General features: G+C 49.5%; 1 protein-coding gene across 2 annotated transcripts in view; it reads right to left on the reverse strand.

Annotated features, from left to right (window-relative positions):
• insrb (insulin receptor b) overlaps positions 1-20085 on the reverse strand; it is a 68133-nt gene that overhangs the window by 8472 nt on the left and 39576 nt on the right. The window contains exons 1-8 of one of the 2 annotated variants that reach the window (XM_026158403.1): positions 14763-18948; positions 9853-10061; positions 9628-9761; positions 4302-4441; positions 3986-4130; positions 958-1172; positions 751-877; positions 379-629 (exon numbers count right to left, since the gene is read on the reverse strand). In XM_026158403.1, the coding sequence (XP_026014188.1) occupies positions 379-629; positions 751-877; positions 958-1172; positions 3986-4130; positions 4302-4441; positions 9628-9761; positions 9853-10061; position 14763 (1222 nt within the window). In that variant the 5' untranslated portion in view covers positions 14764-18948. Of the gene's footprint in view, positions 1-378; positions 630-750; positions 878-957; positions 1173-3985; positions 4131-4301; positions 4442-9627; positions 9762-9852; positions 10062-14762; positions 18949-20085 lie in introns of those variants that run through there. The other variant, XM_026158401.1, reaches the window with a different exon arrangement.

The following is a 20085-nucleotide window of genomic DNA, read 5'->3' on the forward strand; positions in this document are numbered from 1 at the left end:
AAACACTGCACAAACAAAAAGGAAAACTTTCAGAGAGCCTGCTCAAGAGCACTTTAAAAAGTTACAATAAAGTCGAGCAACTTGGAAACAAAATATAAAGAAATGAGTGCTGACAGTAGTATGAGGGCAACACCCCCCCTCATCAAGGAAGGTTCATCCAAACGTGAGCAAGGTCCCAAAGTTGTTTCAGTTTAAGCCCAAATGGCTTCTTAATACATCCCATCATATAAAACAATTAACAACAGTTGGAGTGTTTACCAAAAGCCCCCCAACAGAAGTCCAGAGTAGTTTTACACAATCACTTAGAAAACGTCAGATGTTCTACAGTCATTGAAGTATCCATCAAACACAAACGTCGGTGTTCATGGCGTTACTCACTGGAAGCATCCGTCTGAACGTAGATGATCTCGGTCTTGGCTCCGTGGACTTGGTGCTCATCAGACGCAGACAGCTGCGTTTTGACCATGATGGCGTACTGGGTCCAGGGCTTCAACGGTCGGATCAGGTACCCCGGGTCGTCTGCCTTCTTTCCCTCCGTGGAACGAGGCGGCGGATCGACATCGGCAATCACCCAGCTGTTAGAGCCGCAGGCGTCCTGTCCATCAAACTCGGTGACGTTCTTATACGGCCTGTTGCACATGGAACGAAAACGTCCCAACATTGTTAGGCATCCGTGTGTCAGACAGACTGAAGAGTAAAGTGTTGGCTTTTGTGTGTCCTCGTCTGTACACGAAGCAATGATTTACTTACGCCTCTTTGTAGAGAACCATGAATCCCAGCAGGTCCCTAAAGTCTGCTGGCCAGAATGGCTCCCACCTCAGTATAATCATATTCGACTTGGTCTTTATCAAAGTGAAGTTCAGCAGCTTCGTCTCACCTAAAGGACCAAACACAATAATCACGTTCACGTTAGAGCAATCCCAAAAACAAGGCAGTCCCGTATTCTGGTGCTCTTACAGGAAGCTTGCTCCCCGTTGTTGCGTAAAGCGATGTCGTTCTTTTGGTTTCGATCCCGGGTTCCAGTCACCGTCTCCATCTTTCGGATTTCAGACATGCAAAGCTTAGAGTTGTAGTGGAAGAATGTGCGACCACGCAGGATGGTTAGGTTGTGCTTGGACCAATCCCAAAGCTCACGGAGGTTCTGGTTGTCCAGCGCATAGAAGGCATAGGCCCTGAAAGAGATCGGACATCAGAAAAATCAATCACTCACAGCGAGGAGACGAGAGGAGGGGGGAGGAGACAAGAGGAGAGGAGACGAGAAGAGAGGAGAGGAGACGAGAAGAGACGAGACGAGAGGACACAAGAGGAGAGGAGAGGAGACAAGAGGAGACGAGAGGAGACGAGAAGAGAGGAGACGAGAAGAGAGGAGACGAGAAGAGAGGAGAGGCGAAAAGAGGAGACGAGAGGAGAGGAGACGAGAAGAGAGGAGACGAGAAGAGAGGAGACGAGAAGAGAGGAGACAAGAGGAGAGGAGACGAGAAGAGAGGAGACAAGAGGAGACGAGAGGAGAGGAGAAGAGAGGAGACGAGAAGAGACGAGACGAGAGGAGACGAGAGGACACAAGAGGAGAGGAGAGGAGAGGAGAGGAGAGGAGACGAGAGGGGAGGAGACAAGAGGAGAGGAGACGAGAAGAGAGGAGAGGAGACGAGAGGAGAGGGGAGGAGACAAGAGGAGAGGAGACAAGAGGAGACGAGAGGAGACGAGAGGAGAGGAGAGGAGACAAGAGGAGAGGAGAGGAGACGAGACGAGAGGGGAGGAGACGAGAGGAGAGGAGAGGAGACAAGAGGAGACGAGACGAGAAGAGAGGACACGAGAAGAGACGAGACGAGAGGAGACGAGAGGACACAAGAGGAGAGGAGACAAGAGGAGAGGAGAGGAGACGAGAGGGGAGGAGACAAGAGGAGAGGAGACGAGAAGAGAGGAGAGGAGACAAGAGGAGAGGAGACGAGAAGAGAGGAGAGGAGACAAGAGGAGACGAGAGGAGAGGAGACGAGAGGAGACGAGACGAGAGGACACAAGAGGAGAGGAGACAAGAGGAGAGGAGAGGAGACGAGAGGGGAGGAGACAAGAGGAGAGGAGACGAGAAGAGAGGAGAGGAGACGAGAGGAGAGGGGAGGAGACAAGAGGAGAGGAGACAAGAGGAGACGAGAGGAGACGAGAGGAGAGGAGAGGAGACAAGAGGAGAGGAGAGGAGACGAGACGAGAGGGGAGGAGACGAGAGGAGAGGAGAGGAGACAAGAGGAGACGAGACGAGAAGAGAGGACACGAGAAGAGACGAGACGAGAGGAGACGAGAGGACACAAGAGGAGAGGAGACAAGAGGAGAGGAGAGGAGACGAGAGGGGAGGAGACAAGAGGAGAGGAGACGAGAAGAGAGGAGACAAGAGGAGAGGAGACGAGAAGAGAGGAGAGGAGACAAGAGGAGACGAGAGGAGAGGAGAGGAGACGAGAGGAGACGAGACGAGAGGACACAAGAGGAGAGGAGACAAGAGGAGAGGAGAGGAGACGAGAGGGGAGGAGACAAGAGGAGAGGAGACGAGAAGAGAGGAGAGGAGAGGAGACAAGAGGAGACGAGAGGAGATGAGAGGAGAGGAGACGAGAAGAGAGGAGACGAGAAGAGACGAGACAAGAGGAGAGGAGACAAGAGGAGAGGAGACGAGAGGAGAGGAGAGGAGACAAGAGGAGAGGAGACGAGAAGAGAGGAGAGGAGACAAGAGGAGACGAGAGGAGAGGAGACGAGAGGAGAGGAGACGAGAAGAGAGGAGACAAGAGGACACAAGAGGAGAGGAGACAAGAGGAGAGGAGAGGAGACGAGAGGGGAGGAGACAAGAGGAGAGGAGACGAGAAGAGAGGAGACAAGAGGAGACGAGAGGAGACGAGAAGAGAGGAGACGAGAAGAGACGAGAGGAGACAAGAGGAGAGGAGACAAGAGGAGAGGAGAGGAGACGAGAGGAGAGGGGAGGAGACGAGAGGAGAGGAGAGGGGAGGAGACAAGAGGAGAGGAGAGGAGAAGAGAGGAGAGGAGACAAGAGGAGACGAGAGGAGAGGAGACGAGAAGAGAGGAGACGAGAAGAGAGGAGACGAGAAGAGACGAGAGGACACAAGAGAAGAGGAGACAAGAGGAGAGGAGAGGAGAGGGGAGGAGACGAGAGGAGAGGAGACGAGAAGAGAGGAGAGGAGACAAGAGGAGACAAGAGGAGAGGAGAGGAGACGAGAAGAGAGGAGACGAGAAGAGACGAGACGAGAGGAGAGGAGACGAGAGGACACAACAGGAGAGGAGACAAGAGGAGAGGAGACGAGACAAGAGGAGAGGAGACGAGAAGAGAAGAGAGGAGAGGAGACAAGAGGAAATGAGAGGAGACAAGAGGAGAGGAGACGAGAGGACACAAGAGGAGAGGAGACAAGAGGAGAGGAGAGGAGACGAGAGGAGAGGAGAGGAGACAAGAGGAGAGGAGACGAGAAGAGAGGAGACAAGAGGAGAGGAGACGAGAAGAGAGGAGACGAGAAGAGAGGAGACGAGAAGAGACGAGAGGAGAGGAGACGAGAGGAGACAAGAGGAGAGGAGACGAGAGGGGAGGAGACAAGAGGAGAGGAGACGAGAAGAGAGGAGAGGAGACAAGAGGAGACGAGAGGAGATGAGAGGAGAGGAGACGAGAAGAGAGGAGACGAGAAGAGACGAGACGAGAGGAGAGGAGACAAGAGGAGAGGAGACGAGAGGAGAGGGGAGGAGACAAGAGGAGAGGAGACGAGAAGAGAGGAGAGGAGACAAGAGGAGACGAGAGGAGAGGAGACGAGAAGAGAGGAGACGAGAAGAGAGGAGACAAGAGGACACAAGAGGAGAGGAGACAAGAGGAGAGGAGAGGAGACGAGAGGAGAGGGGAGGAGACAAGAGGAGAGGAGACGAGAAGAGAGGAGAGGAGAGGAGAAGAGAAGAGAGGAGACGAGAGGAAATGAGAGGAGACTAGAGGAGAGGAGAGGAGACTTACTCTGCCTCGAGCTGCTCCCCCCTGATGACACGCAGTTTGCGGAGGAATGAGAGGGAGACCAGGGCGTAAGCTCTGCGGATGGTCAGGTAGCCTGTGATCTCTTCAATCTGACCCAAACTCGCCTCCAATTCGGCTGCTATGTTATCTATAAAGACGACAGTTCATCACATAAACAGCTACCAGCTGATGAGAGCAGACAGAGGTCAGGTACATACAGATAAAGGCTCAAAAAGTTTTAACAAAGGGGGGAAAGTCAAGAAACCCAAGTAATGGACAAGAAGGCGACACGGAGAGAGAAACAGGAAGTGGTACTCACTGCCTCCTCGAATCTTGATGATCATGTTGCCTTTAAGAATGGTGCACCCCCTCAAAGCCTGGGCCGACGTTACCGAGTCGATGGTCTTGTTTCCCACACACTCTTTAGGACACAAGCCCGCACACCGTGAGCAAGTCAGCCTACACAGAGAAACACACAACATCAAAATCCTAATGAACGAGCTTTGTGTGCGAGCCACGACTAGCTGAAGGTCAGGACTTCTGGAGACAACGTGGACGCTGCAGAGAAACGCCTTCGGTTAAAGCAAACAAAACTGTTTTCTGAGCGAAACACACAGAAAATGCCTCAAATGTTTCTGCGTGTAGTTATCAGAATTGGAATGAGGCAGGAATGCTCGGTGACATAGCGGAGCGCCGTGGGTCGGAGCCGGGGATGACATCGCAGTTTTAAACAACAAGGACGAATCTGTTCAGCGGAGTTTTTCTGAGGTCTATTCAGACTTTCTACATGGGCAGACATCCATCTGCTCTGTTATAGCTGCTGGTTCTTCTCCCTTTGTCCAAAGGAAATTAGAAAACAAACACGAGCCAACATTCAAGTGTCTAAAACTGCAGTTCCTCTCATGTCCACTTGAGGCTGGCTCCAAGAATGAGTCAATCCCCACAGACGTCCACGTTAAAGGCTAAAACGGAAATGTGGATTGATGACGAAATGGTTAAAATCTGTCAATATCAGTATTGACCTCCAACCGGTATATCGGTGTATTGGTGGGGCATACTTTATATAATCATATATATCTGTTTTTAATGGAAGTGACGGTGGTGAATCAAACAAGAAACCATCAAACATGCGCTCAATAAGCTGCTGCACTTATGTGAATCTCTATAATTCTCTCAAATGATTTAATAACCTCTAAAATAAAATGGTTTATTTAACAGGATTAATGTTCTGCCGCTAGTTTTAGTGCAAAAAATATCACAGAGAAAAGAAACAAGACTCGCGCGCCAGCTGCAGCTCTCAGAGCGATGTCCTCCCACTGCAAACATGCTTTTGCACGTAATCATATGCACACGCACGCACGCGGCGATGAGGCCTTGATAGCGCCCTTCAAGAAAATCATTCACAAAAGGCCTGGCATGTGCAGCGAGTAGTCTGGTACGTGCTGCTCCATTCACAAATGAGCACTGTTTATTTTTTTGATGCACTCTCAAATGAGCAGAATCCAGCTTTCATTTCCACCCTCGATGTCCCCACCCACCTGCTTTAGCCATACACGCTGCACACTGGCTGAAGGGCAAGGAAGCCTCCATGTTTTTCACGTTTGCTTAAAAAAGGTAGAGTGCATGTCAGCCGGGGCAGGGGATTGCTCTGGATCATTAGAAAAGATACCGATCACCAAACTCAGGCCCCGGGGACGTCTTTAAAGGAGCCCCTGTGCCCAGGAAGCAGCCAACAAAGGAAGCTGTTGTACTGCTATTCATAAGCTCACCCTGCTTTAATTCTGTGCAGCTCCTATTATATTCCCTCTGTGCAGGAAACACAAACGCACATACACGCAGTTATCCAAAATAAGCCCCCCACCCCTCCCAGACAGCCAGGCTGCGATGAAGACCCCATTTATCACAGTCACAGTGGCATGAAACACCCCACAGGTACTGCTTTTGCCATCTACGCTGACAGCTCCACGCTCGGCTCCTCGTGGTTTCCACCTTATCAAGCTCCTCATTTCTCGCACTCAGTGGACGAATCATTCTCTGTGACTTGTGAGTGAGTGGAAATACACTGTAATGAATTCTGCAGAACAACAGTGACTTTTAAGAAAAGCTCCAAGCATATTTTGTGTCTCTTTCTCCCACATGGAAAATTGTATATTCAGCTCCTCAGAAGTAACGCTCTAGTTGCAGCGTAGACAGAATGTTTTGGGTCGTTGTAGTGAAAAACACAGACACACAGGCAGACAGGCGGCGTCCGACCGGAGCTCTTAAAGGGACAGCGTTGATCCGTCCGGCTGAACTCTGTGACTCGGACTCCCCGAACCGTCGAGAACAGAGGCTTTGGTTTGGAGCGAGCGTACGTGCACACACAGCGGTACTGCTGTCACATCCAGGAAAGAGGAAACTCTTTTTAGACTGGCAGAGGAGGATGAAGATGCAGTTATGAAGCGTTTCTTCACATTATCTTAATATAACATAATACACAGTATAATAACATGCACTGAACCACCAGCACTTTACATACCTCTGTAGAAATCATCCACATATCTCACTTACCTGCACTGCTGTATAATTCTGTGTAAATAATCATTCTGTACAATACGATAATTTTTAATTCTACTTAATTCTGCACTTCTGGATGGATGCAAACTGCATTTCGTTGCCTTGTACCTGTGACGTGTGCAATGACAATAAAGTTGAATTCTATTCTATTCTAATATCTACCTGGAAAAATGAAGTACAGGGCAGCTTCCATCATATCTAACACCTCTCATGTTGTTGTTGTTTTAGATGCGTGCTAACAGCGCTGCACATGCACACATGCACATATGCACACATGCACACATGCACAATGCTGGAGGCACCAAAGGGAGGCAGGGTCTCCTACTCAGCAGTCTGTTAAGAGTCCCAGCAAAAACATGATGCAAACCGATGGGTGGGCCATGCTCACGTTGGACGGCGTGGGTGTGAAAGCAGTGGCGGACGGGGCGTGCTCGTGTCTGTCTGGGTGGAGCTGCTGCCAGATGATGACACATGTTCTCGTTATAACCAAAACAGGCTGTAATGTCGCAAAAATCAACAGATTCCCAATGACGACGTGGACATCGAGCCTCGTTCCAGGCCGTGGACGTCACCTGGCGACCAACCAATATTTCCATTTTGTGTAGTTCATTGGCACATAACAACCAAGGCATTCTTGAGATGCCTGAAAGTATTGCCCAGGATTACGCATCGATGTGCAAGGACGCACAAAAAACAACAACATGCGCACATAAAGGCTGCCGTTCGGCCTCGGGGTGTGTGACTGAGATTTACAGCGATGCTCTTTTGCGTCTAAGCACGCGATATTCCCCGCAGGCTGGCGAGATGCATTTCTCTCTAAAGCGCGTGACGATTAAATGCTGTTACCTTTTCTGCTGTTTGTACTAAAAGCTTTAAAACGCCTTCGTTGGTATTGTTTATCTAATAAACACACAATATGACTCCGTCTTCTCTGTAACATCATGTCTGCACCTGGAAAAAGTAACCCGTCTGTACACTTTGCTGGTAATGAGCCAGAACCTTCTGCACGTATAAACACTAACGTGTGTTTGCGCACGTGCAAATATATAAACAATAAACGCACGCGCACAAACGCAGGTACGCCAGAAAAACACAAACACCATCAATCATTCAGCCACCTGTGGCTGCAGCGCACAACCTGCTGCTGTTAGAGCCAACGCTGCTTTTCCTGTCACACTCGCCACTTTTAGTCTTTCTCAACAGTCCTAACCATCTGTCTGCAAACTTCACTCCACTTCTTCTTCACGCTAGGTGACGACCCTTTTTGCAATCAAGAAGTAAATAAGGACGATGGACTGTTTGTGCCAAGCTGTGTTCAAAGAAAAGAAATAATTAAGTCTGAAACGCGTCTCTATCGATAGCGTCGGCCACAGACAGACTGCGGGAGGATTTCTCCGAGCTGCTGCTGAGACAAACGTGTTGCCCTCGCTGCCTCGGCTGTATGTGTGTGCACTGGAAGCATGTAAACACACGCTTTCTTCGAAACAAACGCACGTCCTCCGTGTTTAGCAACAGCTACGAGACAGGATGTTCTTCTCTCCTTCACCCCCTTTACTACAAGTAGAAAGCTGAATATGCTGTGAGGTAAACAGGTTGGACGTCTGTTTATTAAAAGCTCTTGTCACATTTAAGACATCAATAAGACGAGGTTACACGTGCACTGTGGAAAACTGTAACCGGTGTTTCGACTTTGACGCTTCGCCTGTCTGACTTCAGTATATCTGGTTAACAGAGACGACTGAGCTGAGGCTCCAGATTTCTAACGTCGGTCACAGCGATGGCCGCCGCTCCCCGAGCCTGGATCTACCCGAGATTTCTTCTTCCTGTTCATAGGGTTGGGTTTTTTTTAAACGCTCCCCAATATCGTCGAGAGTTTGCTTTTAGCGCCGTGATTACCAAAGTGTGGGCTGCGGCCCCATGGTGAGCCACGGAGGTACTGCAGGTGGGACGCAGTCAAAACTGAAATTCACGTTAAAGACATACAATTATGTACAGCTACATGTATTTCTATACATTTATTAAAAGTGGTCATAGGAGGTGGTTAGTTTGTGATATTCCTCATTACTCTGACTTTAATTTTCTGCTCCTGTATTGAACTTGGTCTCCTGGCTGTATATGACTGTGGCACTGCTGTGTGGTTACTTTTCATTTTTTAGGGTCTTTATCTTCCAAAATAAAGAGTCTTAAGGGAGAGTTGTTGTGAATTAACATTTTTATATATGTATATATAAATAAATAAATAAAACTGACTCTTAAACCCTTTCTGAAATGCACACAGAGTGTTTTGCTAAATTTCACATGAAAACTGCAGGAGACGCGCTCACCAGCACAGACTGTTTAAACATTACTGGGACCACAGGACCCTCATATGTGGTTTCCAGACGAATCAAAACTCTCAAGTGTTTTTTGCACGCAAAATAAAACCTCATTTAAGCAAATTAAAAACACATAATCTCCGTACTAAAAGTTTTATAAACTTCTCTGGACAGCGTTGTGCCTTCGCCGATGCAGCTGAGTAATCACCGAGAACAAAATGTGACGGAGGCCGTGAAAACAAACCGGGGACGTATTTGCAGCGGCTGAGATCAGAGGACTAATTTGCATATGAAATCATGTAGCTAATGCCTAAATGGAAACTGTGTCTTCAGCGCTGCGTGGTAACTTCTCCTGCAAATATTGCCTTTTCTTTATTTGATGTGCTGCTGAGTTTGTGACTCATCCTGCTCAGGTTTCCAGTGAAACAGTAACGCACGGTTACTAAGGACTGCACAAAGCGGGGCCAACAATCACATACAGGTTGCCCCATGCCTGCGTGTGCTTTGCTGTATTTATGCTCTTTGTCCCATTTCAGATTTGGTGAACACCTGAGCAGAAGACATTAAGAGGCAACACGAGGAGAAGCTGGAGCAGACGGGGACTTACCTGCATCGCTACATAACTTATCGAGTGTAACAAACAAATGTAAAGTTCCCTTCTGTGCAAATGTGTTCGGTGACCACAGAGTGGCGGTGGGATGACATTTACAACCATGTGACGACAGCTACCATCAGCGAGGTTTGTGCGTGCGTTTGTGTGTCAGCCAGACGTACGTAGTGGAATTTATACTGGAATATCCGGAAGGGCACTCTGGGATACAGGCTCCGCTGTGGATGACGTATTCATGGCAGCCCGAGTCCCGGTCCTGGTTTTGTTTCCGAGTCTGCTTACACTGGTTGTGGAGGTCCTGAGTATATGAACAAGTACAACAAGTGGGGGGAAAATGTAATTACACGAGTTTATTAATGAACTGGTGATTAACTGCAATTATTACCAACCTGACAGAAAGCAAAGCTGACACAGCGCCACCCTCTGAAGATATAGTATCCAGGAGGACATTTCTCTACGCAGGCGTTCCCGTGCTGGAGGTTCCTGCAGGCCACGCAGCTGCTGGCGTTACCCGGCTCAGAGCAGCTGCCCAGGCACTGGTCGTGGCAGCACTGGCCCTGGGGGGTGCAGGCACTGTGCTTACAGTTGTCCACGCACACTAAAGGAGACGAGCAGAAAGGAGGAAGAGGCGGTTAAATGTGAGCTCATACATATTCTCCTCATATGCGTTTTCTCCCGCTTCCCCCGCCGGCGTCACCGTTCGGACAGCTTCTGTGACGAGCTCAAACACAAGGCTGCGCTGACAGCTGCTCACTGCTGCTCCTTTTAGCATCTCACAGCTCACCAAACATCACAGCGAAATGGCCACCAAGCTGTGGTTCGCACTGATCTGAGAGCAGCGAGTGAACCGCGTGCATTTTGGGTGTTTATATCCACACGTGAACTATAAACAGGTGTGTATGTAGTTGGCCTTTTGTTATTGCTGCGGTCGCTCAAAGAGAAAACGGGAGCGTGCGCAGCCATGAGGAAGAACACAAGATGGAAAACGTCTGACCTCCACACAAAGGTCAAAAAACCCAAAACACGAGGACTTCCTTGTTCGCTCGCTGGTATTTGCACCACTGACTTTGTCATCTCACACCTGAGAGAAGCTACAAAGGCTCGTCTGCTCTTCAGGCACGCACATCCCAGTGTTCACTGCAAGTGGATACTGGGATACTGGGAGGGGTTGAAGGAGCAGAGGGGGGGTGTGTTTGTATGTGACGTGGACTGAACTGACTAACATGTTATTAGTAAGTATGCGCTTTACGTACTTCATGGACACATGACTGCACAAATCAAACCAGCTCAGGCTGGAAAACTGTACGACTTCACCTGAGCAGTTTACGCCCGAGGGTCAGCAGCAGCCCACGTTGCCAAGGAAACCGGCTTAATTGCTGAAAGGCTGAACACTATGTGACACGGGCTCACGCCAGAGTTTTTGGACCTATTGGGAAAGAGCCTAAGAGTCAGCTGTGATCAGATTAGCAGTCCGGTCTGACCCGCTGACTGTAGTAGTCTCTGACCACAGACTCATTAGATCTCACGTTACACCGACCACCAACCTTTTTATCATCGGCGCCCACAGCGCCGATAAACTGCCCTCAGCTGTGCAGTGGAGAAGTGATAACTGAAGGCTGGAAGTTGGTCTTCATAGTAAAATATTGGCAATAAAAGAAGATTGAACTGATCAGTGTTTTAAGCCTGAAAGTTCAGCAGGTGTTAGAGGTGGTGGTAAAAATGTTAAAAACACTGTTTCAGAGAGTTCCCCTTAATTCAGAGCCTGTTCAGTAAAACACGTCTCGACCGGACGAGCCCTTCGGTCATCTCACCGTGTCCCCGGCGGGTTCAGCTCATTTTCATGTTCCTCTGTCCTGCTTTAGTCTGGAGGATGAGGGCTCCGTGTCCGTTAACCCACGTGACGTGTGCTTGTATAGCGTGTGCAATGTCTGAATTGATCGCGTGAGCCGAGCTGCGATCGCTCTTCTAGCAGCGAAGAACTGAAGGGGAAACATTATTCAGGTGTCACGCTGATGAACAGCCTAAAAAGGTGCCAGGGGGGCAATGTTTGCAGCTTTTGTGGGATGCAGCCTCTGTTGAGGACAACTCTTGCTGCCAAGGTTACATCCAGGGCCCCCACCTTCCCACCCCAGCATGCCTCCTTTTGCACGAGAGGGCGGCCCATTGTGCTGCCTGAGTAAAAGCGGAGGGGACAGACAGGGTTGTGGCTAGGGGTGAGGATGGGGTGGGGTAACGAGGTTAAAGAAAGGAACAATAATGAAGGGAGCAGCCGGGGGAAAAACCCCGGAGAGGGAGAATGACTAATGCAGGGAAAAACACCATCTCCGTCCTCTGGGGTAGTTCATGCGGAGGTCGCTCCTCTACATCTTCTTTACTAAGTGCCGTTAAGACGCCGCTGCTGCGCACAACCGAGAAGAATGCACAGCTCCTCCCCCGCCCTCACCCTCCACTCCGCCGCATAATGGTGAAGGGGAGGGCTGATCCAGATCCATGCCGGGGAATCGCTCCAGCCCTCTGGATCCACCCTAAGCTTTAGCCAATGTGCTAGCTGGCTGGGGGAGGCACCCACTGAATGGTCTCTTCCATGTTGGAGGGGAGAGACTCCCAGGGTTAACCCTGGCCGTGCTGGGACAGGTGGGAAGGAGCAGATGCAGCTAAGAAGCCAACACGCCAGGGAAGACCGGCTGCCGAGGGGGGGGGGCGAAGCTAAAGGCTCGATCCGTTTACCCAAAGCCAGAAACAGAGGCTCATTTTTTTCAATCAAATCCACGAGACGACAAAATGTCTGTTATTCTTCACAGAAGCAGCGTGCAGTTTGCACATGTGCAGCACAAACACCACCACTGCAGCAGGACCGTGTCTGCTCACACTAACGCGGGTTAGCTACTATGCCAAACACGCTCGCTCACTCATCCCCTCCTACTCCACTGTCCTCTCCATCCCAGTCTCACCCTGCCCTGCACCACTATCTACCGCTCTATCTGCCTGCCTGCCTGCCTTTCTAGGCCACTCTGCCCCTCCCACTTTCATTCATACAGCGCCTTGTTTTGTTTTCATGCTGGCTGGCTGGGTGGGGAAGGGGAGGGGGAGGCACGGACGAAGGGATGATTTCGCTGGCACAACAAGACGAGGAGGCAGCATCCTGGAGAGGTTCTCTCTCATTAAGCCAAACACAAACACACGTAAAACCTCACTGTGTCATTGAATCATTTGCCCGCCTCCTCCTTACGCATGCACACAGTTCCAGTAAAGGTGTTTAAACGCGAGGCGTGATCAAAGGTGTGCTACGTTTACCTTTCATTTGGCCACGGCCGTAAAAGCCCCGGCTGCTCGATCCTCGGGGGAGAACGCGGGAGAAAGCCGGGCAGCCAATAGCGTGCAGCCACACACGCAACACTTCCTGCTCATAACACTTAAAACCTCCCCTTTAATTGGCCGCGGTGTCTACAGGCAAAGAGCTGGGAACAATAACAAACAGGTTTTTACCCCAGAGCTGCTCACTCAGGACACGCACGCTCTTACTCATCCACACACAGTTTACTATATTTGGCCACGGTGGGAGTCCTGAGCTCCAAAAGCACTGCTATAAATGCTTCGAGTGATCTGATGTAAGATATTTGTCCTGAGGGACTGGAGGGAGGGGAACGGGTGTAAACAAAAACACGCTGATTGCTGGGAGGGACCAGAGTGACACCGGCGTCGTCAAGAAGCACGAAAGCCACGCCGCCGTTCACGGAAATGCAACACAGGCTACGGAAAGAGCAGAGGGGGGGAAGACAGGAGGTGGAGAGGAAGACAGAAAACAGCTGACGTGAGGAAGCAGAAGGTGGAGGAGAGGAGAGTCGGGCTCTGACGACGCCGTCCGATCTTTTCTAACCCTTTATGCTTCGAGCCGATATTCCCCCACAGGTCACACACACACACCAATCACGCCGTCTCTCCTGTCAACAATCAGTCTAGTGGCTGAAGTCCGAATGAGCGACTGCAGAATCGAGGCTGAACACCAGTGTTTGAACAAGCCCGTCTGTTCTCTACTCATTTTACCTCAAACGAAGAAGAACAAAGTCTTAAATCCTTGTGAAGCACCACAGCAGGTTTGTTACAAAAACAACCATCCGTGGCATAAAACAACAAAACTTTATTCGTTTTTAATCTGCCAGAAAAACGTACGCTGTCCAGCACTTTTTATTTGGTGAGCTGTTGCCAAAGAAACGAGACTAACTTCACAGTGCAGCGAACCAGAGGAAGAGCTGCAAACAACGTTATTCAAACGAGCTCTCAGGAACTGATCGCCGTTTCCTGAGAAGCGCTCCGTGTATCACTTCTAATAAGTAAATACTGAGACAGCAGAGAGGAAAAACAAACTGCAGGCAGCGTATCGCCACCACAGCTCCTCCCTTTCCATCGGCGTTATTTTTATAATCCCGTGGATCCATCACCGAGTCAGTGACCGTGTGACGCTCACACACTGGAGCCCGGATCCAACATGTTTGGACATCTAAATGAAACCGGGTGGTTTACCGAGCCACGGGATCTGACTTTAGCATCAGGTGTGGGGTTGGGTGGTGCAGCGGTGAGCAGGGTCACCTTACAGCGGGAAGATTTTGGCTGTGAACCTGCTGCTGACCTGGAGGCTTTTTGGGACGATGGACTGTTTGTGCCAAGCTGCGTTCAAAGAAACGCTCACGGCCTTTATCTATAACAAGAAACCTGATACAAAAGTGACACGAAGAACAAAGGGCAACATGTGTGCTGGCAAAATGAAACGAGGCTGGGTCACCGAGGGTGGAAGTGGCTGGAAGAGCAGGGCCTGGTTCATCTCGGACACACACGAGTTCAGCCTTCGCTTTAGGTCAAACCTTAGAAAACAGAACACACACAGGCTGTAGTGTCATTACGGCCTGTGTGCTTTGTTTTTTAATCAGGGTATATACCTCACAGCGCACTATTCTCTCCTATCGCACGCTCCTGCCACATATCTGACATGCCCGTCTCAACATGTCGACTCTTTCCACTTCCATAAACAGAAGCGTTCTGCCGGTCTCCCCAAACGAGTGTCAAGAAGCAAGGCCCGAATATCTGCACCTCCTTCTCTGATAGCCCGTCATCATGACCCTGCAGCACCCCAATGGCCGAACAAGCACACGCGTGCTTTATTGTACAGCCGTGCAGCTATAGCGCTCCTTCTACAGCTGCGATTCAGTGCTACAAAGTTTAATCGAAGCGTCCATCGATCGCAATGAAAGGAAACTGAGTCTGTGAGAACGGAGAAACCTTTTCCACACATGGCCAGACTTACTGTTTTTCCTTATCTCTTGTGATCTCCAGCTCGGCCTGCTGCAGCTGAAGCTCTCCTTAACGTGAGGCTAATTCATTTTCACGAACGCAGACACGAAGATAAACAGTTTGAAAAGGGGGGAATGTGGTTTAATGAGCGCGGTTTCGCTCCCCGCTTTGTCTGTCTGTTCATCGATTTCCTCGTCTGTGTCTTCCTGTGCGCCGGCCAGCCCTGCTGGCCCGTCCTGTTACCATGGAGACGAGTCCAGACATAGACCGTCTGCAGTAATTAGCTGCATGCTCCCAACAGGCATTTTCTTAGATTCCCCTCTGGCTGTGTTCGTGTCCTGTCTTTCACGGTAACGCCTCACCTTCCCGTCATCTCTCTGCCCCGTAAAGATTTACAACCACTTTGACCTTTTCCACTCGGCTTCTTCTTCTTTCTTTCCCCCCCTCTTGACCCTCCTCGGCACCTTCCTTTCCCTCGGTCCCACCCCACCGTAGTGCGTCTCGTCGCAGGTGATAAATCACCCCGCCGAGAAAACCCCAGTCACCGGATCTCACTGCAGATGCTCAGGGTGGAACTGAACTCACACTCACACACTCTCTGCAACTTTCTGATGCTCGTGTCGTTACCGACCTCCGAACCTACTGATCCCTGTTAGCCCTTATCCTGCGACGAGCCACGTCTCCTTGCTCCCCCCTCCTCTGTGACGCAGCTTTAATTTGTCGCACTGCCACCAGCTCGAGCTTTTCTGACATTAGACGCAAACATGAAATACACCCGCAAATAAAAACAAGCCGGGAACACACACACACAGAGTGGTAGACAAAACAGTCAGACATCACTGAGATCAACATAAACTCACACACACAGAAGTCTTGCAGGATTTGCTGACTGGGTAGTTTGGTGGGAAGGTGATGGAGAGACACGGCGGACAAAACATTCATCTAGACAGTGAGACACCTGCATCACAGACCTCAGGATTTTCCTTAACCCAGAGGACTACTCGCATCCACACACACACACACACAGCCTTTAACAGTTTACGATGAATCGATCGTGAAAGCGACCGACGAGGAGGAAATAATCCCACAGGCCCAAACTCTGCCGTCAGACGGAGGAACCTGAACACCTGCAGCTCCTGTTTGTCTGAAGCTTACATGTAAAACACTCTGCAGACGGTGACTCGACACCTTTGCCCGGCGCTGCTCGGTGCCGTTTTATGGACCGTAGCTGTTCTTGGATAAATACCCGTCCACATCGGGTTAATTTAATCGGCGGTGCTGCGCCGTGGCCCGCTCATGACTAAGGTGTTTTTTAAAGCATTCTCCTTCTGCCTCAGCCGCCCATTATCTCCTCACATTAGACACAGAGAAAGTCAAAGACACAACTCAAATTGCTCTCTCTCCTCAAGTTTTTCAAAGGCCCGATTGTCACAGTTCTCCCTTCCTCCTGTCCTCTTTCCTCACTCCGTCCTTCTTTCTTCCCTGCCTCCTTTCCTCTTTCAGGCTTTCTTGTATTTCAGGGGCGTTGAGTTCGTGTAGACCTTCCGACCGAGGCGAGGGCTGCATGGAGTCCAGGATGCCAAGAAACTGACTTTTTACTGAAGCCTTGAAAGGACATCAACAAACTGTATAAGTAATGAATAAACAGATTATCTGATTAAATTCTTGTTATTAAGACACAAATGAACCACTTAAACTTTTGCTTGTTGTGTGTTTCTCTGGTTGATAATATTTAATGTACAAACCAATAATGAAACTGGACCATGTGGTCTTTATTCAGCGACACGATGAAAGCTGGAGCCAAGTTTCTGTTTTCCTTTAACTGCGTTACACTCGGCAGCACAGATGCTGCGTGCAGATTAAAAGGTAGCAGCGAGCATGCGGGCAAACGTGAAGACAAACACGCACAGAGCGTCTGCAGGTAAACACGACGTCTTCCTGAAATCAAAAGCAGGACAAACAAGGAAATGATTTCACACAAACAAATGAACAGACAAGAAAACACGAGCGCGCGCACAAAGCTCCGTGCTGGTGTGTTTGTGCAGGCCGACCAGCGGCAGCGAGCAGCAGTCACAGTGTGAGGCCAGGGCGGGATGGCTGCAGTGCAGATGCTGGCTGTCCTATTTCATATTCACAGCATAGCACTACATAGAGCCACGGTGCATGGGGAGAGGTGTGCGCACGTGCGTGCACGCCCAGAGAAGAGCACAATGTGGATGCACATGTCAATCGTGCAGCTTCAGAAAAGATGGGAGGGCTTCTAAAGACTTGAGGAATTTCAAGGGAACGCTTCGTTCCGACAGATGGAAAAATATAGGCGGCAAAAAACCAAAACAGCTAAAGTTGAAGAGCTCTCAGTTAAAAACATGCCCCCTCTGCTCTTTTTACAAAAATCGGAAGACTCCCATTCTGCCCGTCTCCTCCTTCCACTCGCTTCCCACAGGGCCTCAGGAAGAACCTTTTAGTCTGGGAGGAAGGAGGGAAACTCTTCATCACGACTCGGAGAAACAGGCCTGTCACATTCCCAAACTGAAAACACAGCACACGGCTCACGTGTTGCAAACATGTTCTAATGACGTTCCTTTGTTGGAAGAAAACAGACCCTTCCTTCGTGCCCTTTAACCCCTGACCCGACACAACAATGGTGGTGCTGTTGCTGCTTGACTAAAGTCTGGAAGAATTACATTCGATAAAGGGCACAAATCTTTGTAACGTAACAGGCTGACAGTAAATAAGATCAGGTGCACAACGGTGTGTAGAGAGCAGCCACCGACCTGAAACGTACCTGGTTAAAAACTGTAACATATACAGATTAGAACATTTTTCCCAAGGAAAAATAAAGCTGTGGTTATCAAACGGCGAGAGCCATCTTTCCATCAGCGCAGCGAGCAGCCAATGAAAACAGCTGAGACACCCGACCGTGGTGTCTCCGGGGGCCGGTGTGGCTCATCATGGAGGGTGTTAGTCATAATCACAACAGTGACTCAGACTCACATGGATCAGAAGACTTTGGGAAATATCGAGACATCCCGTACTCTGGCGTTTCATCACGTTCCCCTTTTTCTTTTGTCCTGAACTGGAAGTGCTGATGACACCAGTCAAACCTCAGGACTGAATCCACCAGGAGAGACTCTGCTCCAGTCCCACCTCACTGTGAGCGGCGGCCGTGATGTCATTTCTATGCGACACAAACAGAAGCCAACGATGGAGGCGATGCTACGCCGGCTTGTAAACGTCTGCACGGTGTTGATTTAGGTGCAGCCGTTACCCTCGTTGCCAGGTTTCAAAAAATGGCGGATTTGAGTCTTGTGAAGGAGTCGCTCTCGTGACTCATCCTACCACGTCACTCAGGCTGCTGATGTCACATTTTTGGCCCAAGTCATCTCGCTTCAAACCTCAAAAACCTAGCACGGTCGAGTCGAGATAACTGCGACTGGAAAAGAGCGTTGGACGTGCACTGACGGGATTCGAACTACCAGCTACATCTCTGGGAACAAGCTGTGCCATCAGGTGACCAACAAACGGTTCAACTAAATCCAAGTGTCCCAAAAACATCCCGTTTCTGTGTGAACAGGAATAAAACGCATACCACAGAGTTTACATGTTCAACAGGACCCTAACGTCAGCTGACTGGGATGATAACTTACTGCTCGCCGATCCACCACTTCAACATTAATGCAGCGCACGCCGCTCTGAAACCTCCCCTAATTAAAATCTTAGTTTCAATAACTGCCAGAATGAAGAGAGTTGCCATAAGCACACAATTAACTGCCAAACAGAGAACCGGGGGATTACACGCGTGTGCATGCCTATAACGACAAGCTTTACATATGGAGGGGAGGAGATGCATCACTACAGCTTACCAGGAGCCACGCGTATCATGCAGCAGCACCTAGAGTGATATGGACGCGCTAGAATAAGATCTGATCTGACTCCCTGTGCCCTGGCATGACGACGGCGCTGACAAGCGCCAGGAAGGAAAAGCAGAGGCCAATGCAGCCTGCGCGAAATGCACGCAGCGATACGGACACACGGGAGAGGCGACGGGTGAACGGAAGGTGGAGGGCGAGGCGGAAGGGTGAAGCTCAAAGGGAGGAAAACGCGCTGAAAGGAAAGATCCAGAAAAAAGCCTGGGGTGCGAGGGGTCGAGCGGGCGGTGCAGGCACGCGGCCACTGTGGGGGAAACACTTAGCGAAGTACGACAACCAAACCACGTGGATTTACCAGCACAGAGCGGCAGGACTGCGTCCCCTCCCCCAGACTCGTTTTCCTCTCCTCGAATTTGTGGGGCGTCTCCTCAAAAGCAAGATTAAGTAGCCGACATTAGGGCTGCCACGATTAGTCGACTAGTCACGATTACGTCGACTATCAAAATCGTCGACGACTGATTTAATAGTCAACGCGTCGTTTGAAGCTTTGTAAGATCACAAAAGACGCAGGAATAAGTAGCAGGATTTAAGAGTGTAATAACGGACTGAAACAGAAGATGGCAGCACTGCAAGTACAAGGATGCCAGCTGCCGTTAAACCCCGAAGAAGAAGAAGCTGTGTCCCAGAATTCATAGCGCAGCCCAGCGCCGTTGTCAACAATGGCGGCAGCTAGTTAGTTTGAATATTACTCTTATTATTCTTTCTGGGTCACAAAATAAACGTTTAACATATTTTCAGGCGAGAATGTAGCTGTGCAAACCTCAAATATCTGCTCAGTTTATCAGGACACCGCATATTTTCAAAAGCGCTCCGACGTTTTCGGAGACGTCTGTTACCCACTAGCTCGATAGCTAGCCGGGGGCTAGGCTAACTAGAGCCGTGAGAACACCGGACTCCCGGCAAATCGTTTTCAAACCCACCGCCGTCTTTCGCTACTCAGGTTAAACATGACATATGAGTCACTTAGATAACTTAAAAATGTTATTGTTTGGCTTTCTTTAGTATTTTATTTGTTCCTGAGTAAATCGGTTTGGCTGAGATTAAAGTTATAGTTTTTACACAGCTGAATAAACGTCAAGCAGACAGCTGATCATCAGAAGTGTGAGATGCTCCAGAATTTACTCCGGTGTCCTGTTATATTTTTGAAAGCAAGGAGTTTATTAAACTTCACCGAAACAATCTGCAAATTTCATTAAAAATTAATAAACTATCATCTTGTCTTTATTTTTAGTTAGCACAGACCTTAAACACTTAAAGCTGTAAGCTAATGATAGTTATATAAGAGCAGATGCTGCTGGTGCAATAAGCTGTAGTTTTACGTCCAATGGATGATGATCTGATTAGTCGACTAATCGCAAAAATAATGGGTGACTAATCGACTATCAAAATAATCGTTTGTGGCAGCCC

This window comes from Astatotilapia calliptera, chromosome 23, assembly GCF_900246225.1.
Source record: "Astatotilapia calliptera chromosome 23, fAstCal1.2, whole genome shotgun sequence".
NCBI lineage: Eukaryota > Metazoa > Chordata > Actinopteri > Cichliformes > Cichlidae > Astatotilapia > Astatotilapia calliptera.